The 18,530-nt window shown below is 42.8% G+C and overlaps 1 protein-coding gene across 3 annotated transcripts in view; it reads right to left on the minus strand.

The window, feature by feature from the left end:
• TOX2 (TOX high mobility group box family member 2) overlaps positions 1-18,530 on the minus strand; it is a 256,708-nt gene that overhangs the window by 118,562 nt on the left and 119,616 nt on the right. For all 3 annotated transcript variants that reach the window (XM_034787530.1, XM_034787528.1, XM_034787529.1), the window contains exon 3: positions 817-1,062. In XM_034787530.1, the coding sequence (XP_034643421.1) occupies positions 817-1,062 (246 nt within the window). The remainder of the gene's footprint in view (positions 1-816; positions 1,063-18,530) is intronic.

The raw sequence follows: 18,530 nt of genomic DNA on the forward strand, positions 1-18,530 counted from the left end.
CCCTTAGTCTCCTCTTTTCCAAGCTGAAAAGTCCTAGCCTCTTTAATCTCTCCTCATATGGGACCCGTTCCAAACCCCTAATCATTTTAGTTGTCCTTCTCTGAACCTTTTCTAATGCCACTATATCTTTTTTGAGATGAGGAGACCACATCTGTATGCAGTATTCAAGATGTGGGCGTACCATGGATTTATATAAGAGCAATAAGATATTCTCCGTCTTATTCTCTATCCCTTTTTTAATGATTCCTAATATCCTGTTTGCTTGACTGCTGCTGCACACTGCGTGGACATCTTCAGAGAACTATCCACGATGACTCCAAGATCTCTTTCCTGATTAGTTGTAGCTAAATTAGCCCCCATCATATTGTATGTATAGTTGGGGTTATTTTTTCCAATGTGTTTTGGATGACCCAACCAAAGTATGCAGGAAAAATAAAGCCTGCGTACTTCACTCCCTAAAGGCAAGAATCAATGAGTATGACATTATGCACCAAGAGCGAAATACAAAACCACCCCTTGAATACAATTAGGTTATTAACAGGGTCCAAAAAAGGCACAGAATTTAAAATACAAAATTACGCTGAAAAGCACCATGACCATGGCCATGCAAATGACTTCTACGGAATCAATCAAACCACCCCCATCTTTGAGATATGCTCCCTGTCCAACTGAAGGCAGCTCAGTGTTCACTGCCTTTATTCAATCCTTAGTTGGAAATGTTTTTTCCTCAAATATCCTTCTAAATTCAAACGACTCATAATGACACACAGTGGATTGCATCAGATCAAACAGAACATGATAAAAGAGAAAACTCACCGTAGGTAGTTGGCTGGAGAGCAGATGCCCATCCTGACTCAACATATTAGACACCATGATGGCTGGAAGGTCCATGTTCTGATAGGAATATGCTGGTATCAGGCTATTTGGAGGGAGGCCGTGGCACAGTGAATGATACCCAGTTTCATGATCCACCAAGTGAAGAAGCGAGGGCTCCGGGAGGTTAGGAGGAGTTATAGGAGGGATTTCATAGTCTTCATTATTCTCATTCTGACCATTATACGTCTGAAATAATAAAAGGACATTTTTACAATATGTCAATTCCTTGTTGCTTCAGCAAAAGAAATGTTTTGTGATGCAAAAAAAAAAAAAAAATTAAATTACAAATTAACCACAACCAGATAATACAATAATTTCTAAATGACAATGCCCAGTCATGTTCATAAGCAGGTCCCAAAGCAACATCAGACTATCACAGTATGCTGTAGTTAATATCAAGATCATCCCAAATCAAACAGAAGGGCATTTCTCATGGCCTGAGCTTCAATTTCTATCACTAAGGTATAATGTCCTGCCTCCATCTGCTTTGTAGAACTCTCATCCACCTCAGCAGACAATTCCGTGCATGGATCAATGTCAAAATATGACCAAAATAACTAAATTTGCAAAAAGGACTCTAAGCTTGCTTTTTGAAAGGGTATTTGCATGCATAAATCTGGTAGTAATACATACAACTGCTGTATTTGTGAGTACAAATGCTTCTTTGGACACACAAATGAGTGTGCAATATTTATGACTGGGATTTTCAAAGGGGCTTAAGGGAAATCAGCACTCCACTCCCATGGAAAGTCAGTGGTATCTGAGCACCAAATTCCTTTAGGCTCCTTGGAAAAACCCAGTATTTATCTACCAGTTGAGAGACCTGTTCAGAAATGTAGCTGTAGCATCTTTTTTTAAAAAATGAGTCTCATTTGACTGCTCCAGGCATGGAGACGTGCCCCTATTTACTTCATTGTGCAAAGATATTTAAGAATAAAAATACCTTTAACTAGCTCTTTTCCTGATGACACTACCTTGAAGAAGAACACAAATGTGCAGATAGTTTTATCGTGATCATTTCCAGTTCAGTGGGATTTATTAAAACATTTCCCTGACCTATGTTAAAAATTAATCTGAAATTGCACCCCTGTAATTCTCCTGAGACAAAATATATTAGATCTACAGTAAATTTAAAATAAATGTGAATCTTGCAATAAGATTGTTAATTGTGGTATGGAAGAACATAATAATAAGTTCTATTTTAAAGAGAAAGCTTATTTTAAAGATATCCTACATCATATATGACTATACTATATGAAATTCTGTTTATCCCTAGTGTTATACACATGGATTTTAAGATCAGTTTCCAAGATCACCTAGTTTCATGGTTGGATTTTGATTTAATACTTGATTTAAGACCAGAAATTCATGTGTGTAAAAATGGTTAAACACTGTAGACTATTAAGCCATTGCCTCAAAACTCTCACACAAATCCTCACCTTCCATCACCCCAGATTAAAATAATAATAAAATAAAAGATTTATGTAACTTGAATTAAAAAGTCTTCATGAAACACAGCAGAGAGCAAGTGAAGAAGAGGCTGTCTGGAATCTCATTATGAAGCACCAGTCGGAGAGGGCATGAGCTTGAATGTCCTGGCACTTTCTTTGGAGAGAAACATTGACTGCAATGGTACCATCCCTTCATCACTCTACACAGAGGTGCAGGGAGTTTAACATTTTCATTATCCTTAGCTAAGGTGATTCCCCTCCCTTTTTTGTCTCCCCTATGTTGTTCACATGATACCATTGCAATAAAGATAGTAATCAGAGAACTTATTGTGGGGCCAATCCTGTGATTTATATGCCCTCAAAATTCCCATTGACTTCACACTGTGTATACAAGAAATGGGGGCTCAAGGTCTATACTACTATATATTAGTATCAACACAGCTATCAAGTGGAGATTCCAGTTCAGTTATTCTTCCAGTCAGCTTGTCTAGCTCAGATATTACATTGGAAGGGGCGGGGATGGCAGGCTGCACATAAAAGAGTATAGGGCCGATGGATTCCATTTAATAGGTCTGGTAGTTAGTTTTCATTTGGGTTACACAGTTTGAAGTGCACTGATTCTTTCCCAGATATTTAAGAGGATTTTGTTCCATGGTATACAGAGAGGGATTTGAATTAATCATTGCACAGCAAACTTCTTCCAACTGGTTTATTTTGGAATCAGGTATATAAGCAAGTGGCTTTGCTGTACTTAGTTAAATTATGTAAAATCCACTCCAAGTTTCCTAAAGCGCTCTTCAAAAATACAAGTTTCTTATGTTTCTGCTGAGCAGCTTGCTAAAAGGCTTTGAGGAGGTTTTGTTAGGAGTATGGAAAACCTGTCATCGCGGCTCACACCCCCTGCGCATTTCTGTCTCCTCATTCTATTCAACTCAGAAAACAAGAACTGTCTAAATCACAAAGCTTTCCGAATCACTACAGTATTATGCAGTCATATCAAAATAAGGATCAAAGCAGTACACAATCAGAATCAGATTAGACAATATCCAATCAACATAATCAGACTTCACGCCTGCAACCATTCACACCATATCAGCTAAGAACAATTTTCCAAGCCTATATTTACTCTATACGTGTTTTAAAAAGACAGCTAGAAAAATAAGACAGAGATTCAGTAGATAGATACTGTATATAGGTGGAATCCATGATGATGATGTATTGTAATACACACTGTTTATTTTCACGTTTGGGATGACTGAATCCATACTCACAAGTGGTGGTTTAAAGTTACCACTGAAGAAATGCTGTCCTCTAAAACTCAGTCTCTACTTGTCAGTCTACTTGTCTCAGTAACAACCAACTACCATTTCCTCATCAAGTGTGTTACACAACATATTTTGCATGTTAATGTTATTTTAGATTAAATTATGCAGTAGATTATGCATTATAATATACACTACAGATTACATTATAAATTACGTTAAATGTTACTTATTTACTATCACAAACTCCCTTCCCCCCCCCCGGTTTATGTTCAAACCCATTCATCCCACCAGGGACTGAAAGATGTCACCACAGTGAAGCTCAACTTCCCTAAAAGGCGGCTTGCTCTAGTATACTATAAATGCGGAAGACGTAGGATTTTCCACTTTCAAGTATACTGAGTTCAGCTGAAACGAGGAGCCTGAATCTGCACGACTCCCATCGACTTCTGGGGGGGAGAGGAGAGTTGGGTGCAAAGTCCCTGCTTTATTCTGCAGTAATAGGTGCATGTTAAAATTAAGGTTGCTACCCATCCAGTTTCTACCCGGACAGTCTAGTTTCTGGCTTCTGTGCCAGATTTTCAGGGTCCTGGCAACCCTAAATGGCACCTGAACCAAAGGCCCAGTTACTGTGGGACAGAGGGAGGCACCAGGCAGGGGTGGGGCCTTGGGGGAAGAAGCAGAGAAGGGGTGGGGCCTCAAGGGAAGAGGCGGGGCTTTGGGGCGGGGTCCAGTTACCAGGAATTAGAAAGGTGGCAACCCTAGTTAAAATGAAGTGATGATGCCAAGGATCCATGTATCTTTCCAACTTTGCAATATCTCTGCCATATGGTAAAATGGCTGCATCTCCCCCCACCCCCTTGTACTTCTCTCTTCATTGTATTCAGACCCTTTCATATCTTTATGTGATGTTGGTAATGGAGCTAGAGTTCAAGGACCATGTCCAGTATGTTCAACTCTTATGGAACTAGCTAATCCTTGTGTAGACTGTATCTGTGCAGAAACTCATTCTAGGGTCTTTGTGGGAGGGGAGCCACGAGGCGGTACTGGGGGAGATGTAAAAAATATTTTTTACATCTTGTTTTTAATTGCAATTAAATATAAACTTGTTTCAAAGTTAAAGTGTGAATTTATGACTCTGAATTTCGAAGATTCAGCTTACCCCATAGCCTGGCTAGTTTGTGACTTTAAAGCTAGAGCCCAGCAGGATGCAGAGGGGCTACAATACAAGGGTAGCTATTGAAAGGATTCTGGCTGACTCCGACAGAATTCAAGCTGCAGCAGCCTCTCTGCCATCCTTTCAGCAGGTACCACATGCCTTCCCCTCCACAGGACACCAGGGCAGCCATGATTCCACCCCCAATTTACCATGCCCATTCCACTTTTGCAAAGGTAACACTGCATGGGCTGTTAAGAGGGAGCAGTGCCTCTGATCCCTAGTGAGATCATACCCCTCTCTCATAGAGCATAGAAATGTCGGGCTGGAAGGGACCTTGAGGAGTCAAGTCCAACTCTTGGGCTGAGGCAGGGCCAAGTAAACCTAGACCATCCCTGGCAGGTGTTTGTCCCACCTGCTCTTAAAAACCTCCAATGATGGGAATTCTACAACCTCTCTTAGAAGCCTGTTCCAGAGCTTAACTACCCTTAGAGTTAGAAAGTTTTTCCTAATATCTAACCTCAATCAGCCTTGCTGCAGATTAAGCCCATTACTTCTTGCCCTACTGTCAGTGGACCTGGAGAACAATTGATCACTGTCCTCATTATAACAGCCCTTAACATACTGGAAGACTATAAGCCCCCCCATCCCCGAGTCTTCTTTTCTCAACACTAAACATGTCCAGTGTTTTTTTAATCTTTCCTCAGAGCTCAGGTATTCAAAACGTTTGATCAGTTTTGTTGCTCTCCTCTGGACTCTCCAACGTGTCGACATCTTTCCTAAAATGTAGTATCCAGAACTGGACACAGTACTCCAGCTGAGGCCTCACCAGTGCCAAGTACAGTGGGACACATACTTGCTATGACTTACATGCAAAACTCCTGTTAATACACCCAAGAATGATATTCACCTTTTTTCCAGCTGTATCACATTGCAGACTCGTATTCAATTGTGATCCACTATAATCCCCAGATGCCTTTCAGCAGTACTACCACCCAGCCAGTTATTTCCACATCCTGTACAACACTACAGCCTATTCTATTGACCAGTATAAATAAAAGTGCACTATAAAATGGACAGTGGTAGTGTCTGAATCCTACATCTGTCACCTTAATTTTGGCAGCCTGAACAGGCACTGACAAGTCAGTGGATCCACCAGCTTTGTTAGAAGAGGATTTTCTCCTGCAGCCTCATTGTTGTTGGTTGATCAAGGAGCCTATTTTCTGTTTCCTTTGCACCCAAGCACAGTATCAGTAAAGCCTGGGGCCGTTCCAGCCCGTGTAATATCTTTCATGCAAACTGCAACCCCAAACACTTTATCGAGTAGGTTCACTAACAGCTGAGGGAGACACAAATGAAGAGGAAGGAGATTTTCAAAGGCACAAATAGCAAGTAGGCAATTAATTCCCAGTCACTTTCATGGGGGAAAAGAGATGCACCAAGCTGAGCTTGGTAAGGAGAGTTGAGGAAGTGCAGAGATGCAAGGGGCTGCTCCTGACCGCACACACCAGTGGCCTGACTGGAGATGAGCAGAGAGGATGCCAGAGCTGGAAGAGGGTGGGGAGCAAGGAGGGCAGTCAGCTGGAGCAAGTGTATGAAGTCCATGGGGAGAGGGAAAGGGAAAGGGAGAAGAGAGACCCAATGCAGGCTCTGTTAGGCTGGCTACAGAAAGTCCATGGAAGGTTGTTTATAAACAGAGGGAGATTTTGAATTGCACAGAGTGCAAGTGGGGTTGTTTCAGGAAGGTGGCTGAGAATTCATGTTTCTTTCATGTATATTCAAGCAGCCATGTTCTGTACATGCTGAGGCCTGGGGAGCAGGGACATAGGGAGGTCTTGGGGCAGGGAACTGCAATTGCCAAGATAAAGGAAGATGAAAGCTTAGAAGAAGAGTTTAACCTGAGGGAGCGGCGTGCCCAGGTGATGCTACAGAGTTGGTGATAAGCATATTTTGCAGATGGAAGAGAAGAAGGGTTCATGGTCAAGGATGACACCAAAGCTGAAGACAGTGAGAGTTACTGGAGGGAGGTCTGAATTGCGAGGGGGAACAGGGAGTTGTGCTCAACTCCCAATCACCTTTGTAAACGAGAATTAATTGGTCCCATTGAAAAACTGCTCCCTGTAAAATGTCAGAGGAAGCGATTGCTGACAAAATCAGGTTCATCTCAGGATTCAGGTGGCTAGAGAGCAACTCCTACCAGCTCATTGGTTCGAAGGGGGTAGGCAATACACAGAAGAGCCCAGAGTGCCTTCGCTGACCTAGGGGGAGGCATCATTCAGAGGGCCCAAAGGAGAGGCTAGGGAGGTGGAGGATCTTATTCTGGAGATGGAGGAAATGCTGAGGACAACAGAGATCCTGAGGAGCTCAGTGAAAAATGAGGATGTCGTCAGTACCCCAGGAGTTAAGAGCCTGACTTTCTTCTAAGGCTTAACCACTTTCCCTTTTTGTGCCCACCATTTAGGTCACTTAGACATCAAAGATCCTGAAGTGCGAGTACACTCACGTGTTTGGACATTACTACAGATACCTTAAACCGCATCTGCAAATTACTGGGGCGCAAGGGCAGATGCCAGGATTTTTCCATTAAGATAACTTGGGCCCAAAGACTAGTGAGTTTGAAGCAGCACTGAACCTTTTCAATGCAAACATCTAACACTGTTGTAACACAACATAAGCGTATGTGACAAAGGAACATGCTGCTTCTGCTGCTTCCAATGCTGGAGAGAAACAATTGCAGTTCTGTTCTGCTCTTATCAGCGCGCTGCACAAGGCAGCTTCGTGGAGAGGTTAGGTAGGCGGGATGCTGGACTCAGATCTCCCCTTCAGCAGTCAGACTGGACATTCAGCTGCTCCAAAATCATTGCACATGGGAACGTTGTGGTACAGACTGCAAGAAAAGTGGGAGGAACTTGTGCCAATAAACAACTGCCCTGTCTTGTCTCCTGCAAGCACAGAACTTGCTGGGCCACATAGCTCTAGAGTGCCAGGCAACTTTTCCTCATGTGTTAACCCTGGATTTGCCTGTTTCTGCCTTCTTGCCAATTATAGGCATCATCACACATGGCTTACAGAGCATGTTGTTGGACAGGTCCCAGGAAAAGGGAAGTCCCCACCTCCCTCTTAATAAATTAACCTGAAGCACCATGCCATCCATTCTACTTCTCTTCCTGGGTGGGTACAAGGAGCCAGCAGACATCTGCCCTGAGGTATGGAAAGACCATTTCTGTGGAATTACTCTCCTCTTTCATGACACTATAGAAGCCTCCCAGCAAGGGCCCTGTGTGATGCATGATCTAGGTTTGGGGTGTGAATGGGCTCTGGGGAATGTTTTTGTTAGTGACATCATAGCTGCCTGCATCCCCAGCTACACAGGAATGTGGTGGGTATGTGAAAGATGACTCACGTACCTTTCTCCTCCATGCTGTGGAACCTACTGCCCTTTCTGGGAGGGGCTCCAGGTCCAGCAACCTGTGGGGAGTCCATCTTACCATCATAAAAAGAGATGGGCTGTTAGGAGGCTGGTGTGGTCACTGTGGATTGCCTGTACCTCTTCTGACTGCCTGAGATGTACATGGTTCTTCAAGGATCTGCTCTGCTGGGGGCCTGAACCCCCAGCTGCTTCCTCCATCCATGTGCCAGAGCAAGAGAAGCAAAGCTCTCTCCCTGACAGATAGGAATGGGTAGAAAGCACTGAGAAGAGAACCTTGGAGTTTCCCATCCCCGGTGCATTAGCAGACCACACAGGGGACAGTCTGGGCCACAATGACCAGATGTAGAAAACTGCAGCATGAATGCAACATTATAGATGATATTTAATTGCTCCAAAGTCAGTCGTTCTTTAGTGGAGCTGGTTGGAATATGGGGAAAAAAATTGGCCAAAAAAATTCTAAAGAAAACAAGAAGGGTTTTTTTGTTTGTTTTTTTTGAAATGGTTGAAAATTTTTCACTTTTTTTTTTTAACTTGGATTTCTCTCACCCTCCAGTTTCCCAACAGTGCAGAATAGAATGTGTGCTCCTGTGAGCAGATCATAGGTTTGGGAGTCAGGAGCTCTGGCCTTTGTTCCCAGCTCTGCCCATTTCTCTCACGCTGTTGCAGTCTAACAACGTTGCCATGTGTGACAAGCACCCAAAACAAGAAAAAGTTATTCACACACGAAACTAAGAATGCCGTGGGAGTCCTTCCTTCAGCACAAATGGCTCTAACACAGTGGTTCTCAAACTTTTGTACTAGTGACTCCTTTCACATAGCAAGCCTCTGAGTGCGACCCACATTATAAATTAAAAAACACTTTTTTGTATATTTAACACCATTAAAAATGCTGGAGGCAAAGCAGGGTTTGGGGTAGAGACTGACAACTCGCGACCCCCGATATAATAACCTCGCGACCCGCTGAGGGGTCCCGACCCCCAGTTTGAGAACCCCTGCTCTAACACCTCAGCTGCATGATTCTTAACTGCTGACGTCAACCATTTCAACAATCAACCTGTGAAAGGTATGGAGCTTTGAGACTAAAATGTGTGACATTCCTTGACATGAGCTGAGGGATATGGTTCCATTGCTAACTCACAGCATGACCTGTGGGACAGTTCTGGGGCTATGTCTGTCGGCAGTCGGTTTCTGTGAATCCATGTTGCATTTCAGCATCCATTTTGGCGGTGTCCTTGCCTGTACACTGTAACCCTCATGCTGGATTGTATCAGCACTCTGTTGTTAGCAGGCCTAGTGCCTAGATGTCTGACTCTGCATGAGAGCCAACAAGGGGGCACCAACTTTGAACAACCCTCCACAATGGGAACAACGGATTTGCCAAAAAGGGAACCAGGCTAAAGGAAGCTGGTTCTCCCAGTTTGTCTCCAGGGAGGCTGGGACTTTAACCACCTGACCAGGGCTTTGAAGTCGGTCAGTGACAGAGTTGTCCAAAACTTTAATGACAGAATGTGACCTCTTTCCCCATCAGAACATTGCCAGGAAGCAGGAGGGGACTACCCACCTCACACATGGACTGGTCCCAGGACCTCACAGAAGGAGTGAGCATAGACATAAGGTGGAGCATGTAGGTGTTGATTTTGCATAGATCTGCATAGCTCCAGTACTGCTAAGAGTAAAGTGAGTGTGTGTGTGTAAAAAATTCCTGTGCAAAGTCTGTGGGTTCCTTGCTTTATCTGCTATGGGTCCCCGAAGAGTTAAGTGACACACCCAACTGCCAATGAGGATGGAGCTCTGGGAGATTGTAGCTTTCAGCACTGGTCTCTGGCACACCCAGTGGGCTGGGAATAACGGGGATCCACAGGTTGGGTCCAATACAGCAGACCTGAGACTGTCCACAAGGGGGAATCTCAGCAAGGACTGTAATAGCTGGATTTTGAGAGATGCTAAGATCTCACTGCTTACATGGACCTTATGGGAGTTGTGCGTGCTTAGAACCTCTGAAAATTAGACCCTTAACCTTCCTGTGCCTCAGTTTCTCCTCATATGGAAAATGGGGACAGTAATGCCCTTCTTTAAAAAGCATTTTAAGATCTACAGCTAGCCAGCCTCATCTCAGCATGTTATTGGTCACAGAGAAGACAACCTGACCGTGATCCTGGGAACCAATTCTCCTTTGTAACACGCCAAATATCCAGTGACCCCAATTCTCCACTGAGTCATGTTCTCTGTGATTATCTGCTAGGATCCAGGAGTTTCAGCCAATCTCAAAGAATATTATTCACAGTTAGAAGGGAAGATTTTCAGCATTATTGCAGGTAAATATTTGCCCTGTGAAATAATGTTCACAGGCAAACTTGAGTCTGAGAGAGAAAACGGCAGAGAATTTATTTTCGGTGAGCTGCAAGGAACCATGGAGAGTGGTGTGATCCACCCCACCCTAACACCAGAGACAATGCAAAATGGGATGGACTGTGTGTTCACAGAATCATAGGACTGGAAGGGACTCCGAGAGGTCTTCTAGTCCAGTCCCCTGCACTGAGGCAGGACTAAGTATTATCTAGACCATCCCTGACAGGTGTTTGTCTAACCTGCTCTTAAAAAATCTTCCTTTCATTTCCTAACAGGGGCTGCTTTTAAGATACAAGAAAGCAGCCCCAACACACACTCCTCTACACAGCTCTTTACTAGCACAATCTCTCTACTCATTTCCCATGTGATGTGTTCTCCCTTGATTTTAAAAACTAGTCAGGTGGAGTCAAGGCAGCAGATCCTCAGGCCCACTCCAACTGCACTTGGAGCATGACCTAACAAGTGGGGGAAAGGAGTCTCAAAGCATCCTATTCCCCACCCCCCAATCCTGGAGCCAGATCAGCCCCTGCCCTAATTTAGAGCAGCCTGAGGCCTTCTCTTAATTACAAGGCTGTAACAGCCCCCTGGGGCCATCCCATTGCTCCCAGATTGTGGGAGTGCAGGGTTGTTCTGCCTCCAGCCCCTCCTGCCTCCAGCCCACCTGCAACACGATCCTTATGCCGGGGGAGCTAGGAACAGGCAGCAGAGAGCTGACTCCCCATGGCGACAAGGCATAGACCCAGAGGCCTCCCTCTGAGCCAAAGGGCAGGTTCTCTTTCACCAGGAACATCTAACTTTGTGAGTGGACCAGAGAAAGGATTTCAGGAGAACAATCAGGAAAGCGGTAGGTCTGAAGTTTCCTTTCTTCTCTTCCTTCTCCATCCTCCAAGGTCAGAAGGCTTGCTGACTGAAGTGTAGAGACAGTCCAAAAGAGGAGAAGCCAGAGAACCACACAGCTAGCTAACGCATGGGGATTACACTTTCCTTCTTTCCAACAACAAATATATAACATGTCACTGGCATATTGCCTTAGTAGCTAGGGGAGAATAAATATCTAAGATCTATACAATGAACTATTTACTGCTGGGGTATTGGTGAAGTTTACCATAAACTGTTTGTGGCAGCTATTCCAAAAAATCATATCATGAAACTTCAAATCCACATACAATCCTCAGCACATACTAAATAGTCAGTAGACCGGGGGAGGGAGAGAGGGGGAGAGGCGTTGGCAGGGACTTGCTTAAGAGAGGGGCTAGGCAAACATGGGCCAAATGAGGAGAAAAGAGGCTTGAACCATCATGATCAAGTGAAAGGCCCAAGTTCACGACTGAATGACATCAGTTTTCCCAAGACATCTTTTCCCACCCTCCTAAAGTCTGATTTCCATGTCCATCTTTGATTTATCCAGAGTCTACGGCAATGAGATTTCACTAACCTTGGCAGATTTACAAGGGTAGCATTTTGGCAATTTTGCTTGGAGTGATATGGTGCTGTGGACCAAGTATACCGGACAGAGACAGAAACACTGGTAATAATGGTGGCAGGTGGATGCTATAGACTGAAGAGAAATGAGAGGAGTAAAAGGCGGCAGTGTGATCACTATGGATGTCAGGGGAAGGACACACTGCTGGTAGAGAAGCAGTGGGCAGGGGAACATGTCCCTTTGGCATGATGTCTCTGCATAGTACTGATGGAGAAGGGGATCTTCTTTAACACCTGGGATTTCAAAACTTCAGTGCCAAAGAACTGCAGCAACACTGATTTTCTGCATCACCACATGTTTTGTGCGTTGGGAATGGAAATTGATTTGCTTCATCTTAGCATGTGGAGATCTAGCCTGTTCTCCATTGATGTATATGGAACAAGAAATAGGATACCTTCTGCTATATTTAGAATACACTCTGAAATACGCATAGATCCATGACCCTTCCTATAGTCACATATGTGAATTGCAGGGCCTACAAAATACATTGAGTAGAGATGGCCGAATACTCTAAAGAGGTATTTGTGAATAGTCACTCATATACAAACTGCTAATTGTCTTTGACAGTATTCACTGCTCCGTTCCCTCAGTGGCGGCAAATGTTCATGTGCACAAGTTTTTGTTCAAGAGAATGTTGGTGGAAGGGGAAAGGGGTACAAATACTTGTGAAGAAGTACATTTCCCCTGGAACTGTTTGCACAGTTCCAAACTATGACATGAAAATTACCTTTCTGAGGGTTTTAAAGGGAAGGCTAATATCAAGCTTATAATGGAAGGCAAGTCTCAACTTTAACTATGGCTCCTCTGAATAATACCAACTGTCAATGGGATCTAAAAGCCCAATGGCTGGGTATAAATAATATGTGGTTTTTAACCATGCACGAGTTATTTATGGGTTTTTTAAAGGATAAATTTAAATAGAATGAAAGCCAGAAAATGTGTGGTCAAAACTGTCTCCGATCTGAACGTCCATATCTGTACTTCATTTACACTGATGTGAATAGGGAGGAAGAGCGATGATGATGACCAATCATCTGTATTGCAGATACACCCAGAGACCTGATCAGGGCCTCCTTGTGCTAAGTGCTGTACAGACCTGATACAGAAGAAAGTCCTGGCCCCAAGGCATTACAATCTAAGACCCTGATCCTGCAAGACTTACGCTGACTTCTGGACTACTCAATGTACAAGAGCTTAGCACATGAAAATCTTTGGCAAATCAGAACCTACCTAAAACCTTACAATATAAATAAGCGCTTACACTGAACGCTGACTTTGATTTTCCAAGCTCCAGCTGACTTTCATCACAACCTCAAATGGAAAATAAAAAAAAATGGTGCTATGTACAATTTGTAGCAAAATAAACCAATCCTATTGTAGGCTTAAACAGTCTCTCTACACCTTCCCTTTTTTTAAACAGTATCTTATCCAGAACTGAAATCCTGTCAGATAGAGTGGATTGCATAGAACTATAACTTCTTATTATGTGTATAGTGATTTTATGAATTCAGTGGGGAATGAAATGCAATTTTGTCAGACTTGTCTGTGTTCATAATGACCAAGTCAAATTAATCATCGTGGATAATACTCTTGTGTCAGCCATTCAAGAGATTTTTTAATAGAATTTTTCTGATTCATGTCTTGCAGTACATCAGATCTGTAGTAGTGCAGCACTTCTAAAAATCAGTGCAATTATGGCTTCTTGTTGGCCTGTCATTTTCCTGGAATAAAAATGTCTCTGCAAAAGTCACATACTGTATATAAACCAAAATGAAAAACAAAAATATAGTTACAATTAGACTTGATTTTTTTTTTTTTTTTTAAGATTTAATGTCTTTTGGAGGCCATTACTTACAGGCAATATATAAAGGTACAGTGTGTGATGCTGAAGATGGGCTGTTTTATCACAACACATACCAATTTTGTGCTGGTTGCCATTCTTCCTTTTATTGCTCTGTGAATTAGTGTTTTTGTGGGCATGAAAATGATTATCCCATAGAATAAACATAGAATAGGTAATGGGTTTACAGTCAAATTATTGTGTTTATTAAAAATGTATCCAGGAAAGTCCACACAGGTCCCAGAGGGTTCTTGTTCAGGAAAATCTCTGGTTCAAGGAAAGGTTACAGTTACCATAAACACAGATAATACATGCATGAAAGCAGCAATGCAGCATGCAGTGGTATATAAAGGATTAGTAATGCTACTTTTATCCTCTTGTGTGAGGATAGAGACCTAGAATTCCCCAGTGACAAAGCCAGAAATGAGTTTTGGAAGTAGTTACCCGCAGGAATAAAGAGGAAAAAATTGTAATCCATCACAGTTCCCAACCTTTCCTGCTTTTATTACTAGGCTTTTTGAAGTACAGCAATTGCTTTGTAAAGGAGTGTCCAGGAGGAGTCCAGAAGAGCTGCAGAATGTCCCCAATTACAAATCTACACAAAGATTTGGGGACAACTTCTCCTTCCAGATACATAGTCTCAAACCCCATTGACTTCATCTAGGAGGAGAACGAACCCTTTGATAGAAACAGCATTTAAAAAAAAAATAGAAGAAAGAATGGAAACTACACACATTTATTACAGGAACACCTGGCATACTGAATCAGATCAACAGGCAAGTATCCTGCCTCTGAAAGTGACCAGACTAGATGCTTCTGAGAAAGGTACAATAAATCCATAATGAACAATTACAGAATAATCTGCTCCTAAGGCAAATTTCTTCTTACTAGAACTTGTCAGCTAGCAGTTGGCTTATACCCAGCAGCATGAGGGTTTAGCCTTCCCATATTGTATATAATTTAACTATAGATGTTCTCATCATCCATAGAAATGTCTAATTCTTTCAAAATTTCTATTAAGCTCTTGGCCTCAATATTTAGTGACAGCTAGTTCCACAGAATAATTATACAGTGTGTAAAAAGTATTTCCTTTGACAAGTTTTAAGTTTGTTGCCCTTAGTTTTTCACTGAAATATCTACTTAGAAGATAGGGTAAACATGAGTGCCTGCAATATTTTGGTTCATCAGCAAGTCCTACAGCTTTAATATTCCCATGTCCTGCAGGGTGAATTCTGTTGAGTAACCGTGAGTTCCTGTGAGAAATACTCTTCTCCCACTGAGCAGACCAGAAAAGGGCCACGGGGCTGTTGGTGAGATTTTTGAACGTGCTCATTTTGTTGGCTTATACAAAGTTAGGGCAACATTGAGCATGTCTGAGAAATCCCACCCTCTGTCTTTGTAGTCAGATTTGGGGGGGGGAGGGCTCATCAGATTCATGTTAGGTCCTTGGCTGCTCTTGAATTGTTAGGTAGCATCTGTGACCAAGAATGCTTTGCTCCACTTCTGCTTGATGAGAAGAGTGTGATCATTTCTTTCAGATGAGTCAAATTGTTGCTTTTCTTGGCTATTCATGCTATCCTCTTAAGAGCATTTGCTTACATCATGCAACTGACGGGTTCTGTGTATAGCTTACTTTGAACTCCACTAGCTGACATCACTAGGTGCACAATGCTCACTGTTACTTAGGCATGACTTTTGTTACATGCTGTATATTTTGTTTGAGCTCAGTAATATTAAGATGGTTGATAATCCCACTGTTATTGCTTGCATGATCTTAAAAAATATTAGGGATGAATTACACAGCCAGTGCCAGCATCTTAGCTGGTGTCAATTGGTGGAGCTCCATTCCACCAATCTACACTAGCAAAGGGTCCATCGAATACTGGTGTCTGCAAACAGTGATGGGGCCAGACTCTTTCCCTTAGTTTCCTAGTATCTTGGGCTGTGCTGAACAAAAGAAATATTAAAACATAATATTCAAGGATATCATGCAACCATGCATTTGACAAGCATAAATTTTATGTATTTTTTTCATTCATGATATACTGCACATGCATAATGAGAGGATCACAGTATTGTGTAGAGATGCATTGTTGGACCATACCAATTTCATATTTTGTGTGGAGCAAATGCTGCAGTACATAATTATATATAATACAGTACATGCAGGTCAAAAGATAAGGCTGCTTGAAAACATTAATGGAATTCATGCAGGAAAGAATAAGTAACAAGCACTCTAAGAAATTAATGCAACCTGGCTCCAGTGGAGCAGGAAAATAAAGTACCCAAAGCAGGAACAATACTACGCTGCACTTTGCATATTCTCTTTCCCTTTCCATCTTACATAATATTTCCCTAGTGTACAGAATTTAAATGGTTCTAAAGAAGTTGTGCCAGTTTTAATGGATACTTTGGAGTAGGTTTTCAGCAGGCTTACATCAAAGCACATGCTGCCTATATTCCACTGCGCAGGGCCAATATGCACTGCACATGGCTGTAGTACTGTGTTACAAACGGATTTCAGTAAACACTACTTTATTTAAGGCTCTGTGGAATTAAAATGATCAAATATTGCTACAATGAGAGGGCTACATACTAACTTGATTCACCCATGGTTTCTGCTGAAACGTCTCACGTTTCTTCTTAATTTGGCAATGAAGATTCAAGACATAAGGGGCCAAGTGTTCAAAAGGAGGCATGACTATTCACCCCCAAATCCTGCACGCACACTCGCCATCCACAAAAACTGGCATCTGTATGCACAAAAATGGGTTTATGTGCATAAACCAGTGTGTGACTAAGGGGCCACAGGAGCATGTGAATTTTTGAAGGTGTCTAAGAGATGCCCTCCTCACAAAATAAGACACAGTGTTTCCAACATCAGATCCTTAGTGAATATCTTGGATGTTCCCACTAAATGACTCACCAGTACAAAACTGGTGTGCCTTGGTGTATGTGTGTGTGTCTCTCTCTCACACACACACACACCTCCGTCTCATGTACAGAGTGATATTCTGAACTCCTTGATGTATTTTTATTATAGATGCAAAATCTCATGGAGTTTAGAATATCAAAATGAAGATTTAGAATGGCCATATTACGCACAATACCAAGACAACTCTGGGGGGATGGAACATGGCAGCTGTTTAACAGCCTACAGCAACAGTTCTTGCAATTTTTATATAGGGAGTGAAGAATAATGCAGCCAACTGAAATCAAAGGGAGAGTTTTAGGTGGAAATTTGAGCCACAAAGCTGGAATTAACCACATTACACTTGCAGAAAGTACCAATAGATATTTAATAACCGTACATAGTCAGACCTTCAATTTTTACCTCCCAGCCAAGATATGAGTATGTGAGGGATCTCTGTTACATGTTCTCATATAAATGAGGCCTAGACCAATGAAACAGCTGCTGAATACCATAACAAGATGAACACTGTTACTGTGCAGAGTGTTTTGGAAGTTGCCATTTATTTCTGTAAAAACACTGAATAACCTTTGCTATTCCTCGGGCATTAACCATAAAATAGATGGAACCCATGAGTGTAGGCAAACCACTCTTCATATGTCCTGTCAGCTTAAGAAGCATCAATTCCGTGAAGTTCTGAGGGCTAAGGAATACAGGGCCAAGCCTGGTCCTACTTAAGTGATTGTCAGATCTCCCACTGGCTTCATTGTGGCCAGGGTTTGGCTCATACTGAGACAGATGATGAAATAAAGCCGAAACAATCAAAATGTGATGCGCTAAACTCCATATTAGCATAAACAGGAGCAGCTCCATGGATGTCGGTGTTCTAAAGTAGGCACTAGCTGTAGGCGGCTGTAGGACAGCAATGCTGTCAGTCTGGATATCTCAACACAGCAATAAAGGACCTGTGGCTCGCCCAGGCCAGCTGCCTTGGTTAGGGTCGCAGAGCCCAGGCTCCAGCCTGAGCCCAAATGTTTCTACACTGCAATTTTATAGCCCCACAGCCCGACCCTGAGTTAGTTGACTAGGCTCTGAGACTTGGTGCTGCAGGTTTTTGATTGCAGCGTAGACCTAGTCTCTACATCTGGGGAGGGGGATTCCTTCCCCCTGCCCCATAACCCAGCTGAACTCCTCAGCACACAGCTCATGTGCTGGGCCTGTGCAAACAGAACAGAACAGCACTGCCCAAGAGCGGCTAAATAACTGAATGCAATTTAGGCAAGCATTTGCCAGGGGTTCTAAAGGAGTTAGGCTTCCAACTCCCACTGACCATCACTGGCAGCAGAGTGTCCATTGTTATTATTTATTGTCTGTATTACCAGAGTGAACCAGGACCCCATTGTGCTAAGTGCTGTACAGATACATCGCAAAACGATGGGCCCTGCCTAATCCTGGAAAGTCCCTTTGCAGCCCTCAGCCTAAATCACTATGGAATAGGATTGGACCTAACCCACTTACTTCAAAAGTTAGCTTTGGGCCCTAAAAAGTAAGCCAACAGGGTTTCAAATGGGAGGGGTGAGGGGGGAGAAAAGAGCATGGAAAGAAGAACCCAACAAAATACAATAGAAGCAGTGCCAGTTCCCCTCCTCCTCCATCCCCAGATTTGACGTGTCTGATTAGCACAAGTAACATAGACAATCTCGGGGAAAGCTTGCATAATGTGGTGCAATCTAGCACCTCCCCCAGGGTGCCCAGCTGCTGCAGAAGCAATT

This window comes from Trachemys scripta, chromosome 12, assembly GCF_013100865.1.
Source record: "Trachemys scripta elegans isolate TJP31775 chromosome 12, CAS_Tse_1.0, whole genome shotgun sequence".
Lineage (NCBI taxonomy): Eukaryota > Metazoa > Chordata > Testudines > Emydidae > Trachemys > Trachemys scripta.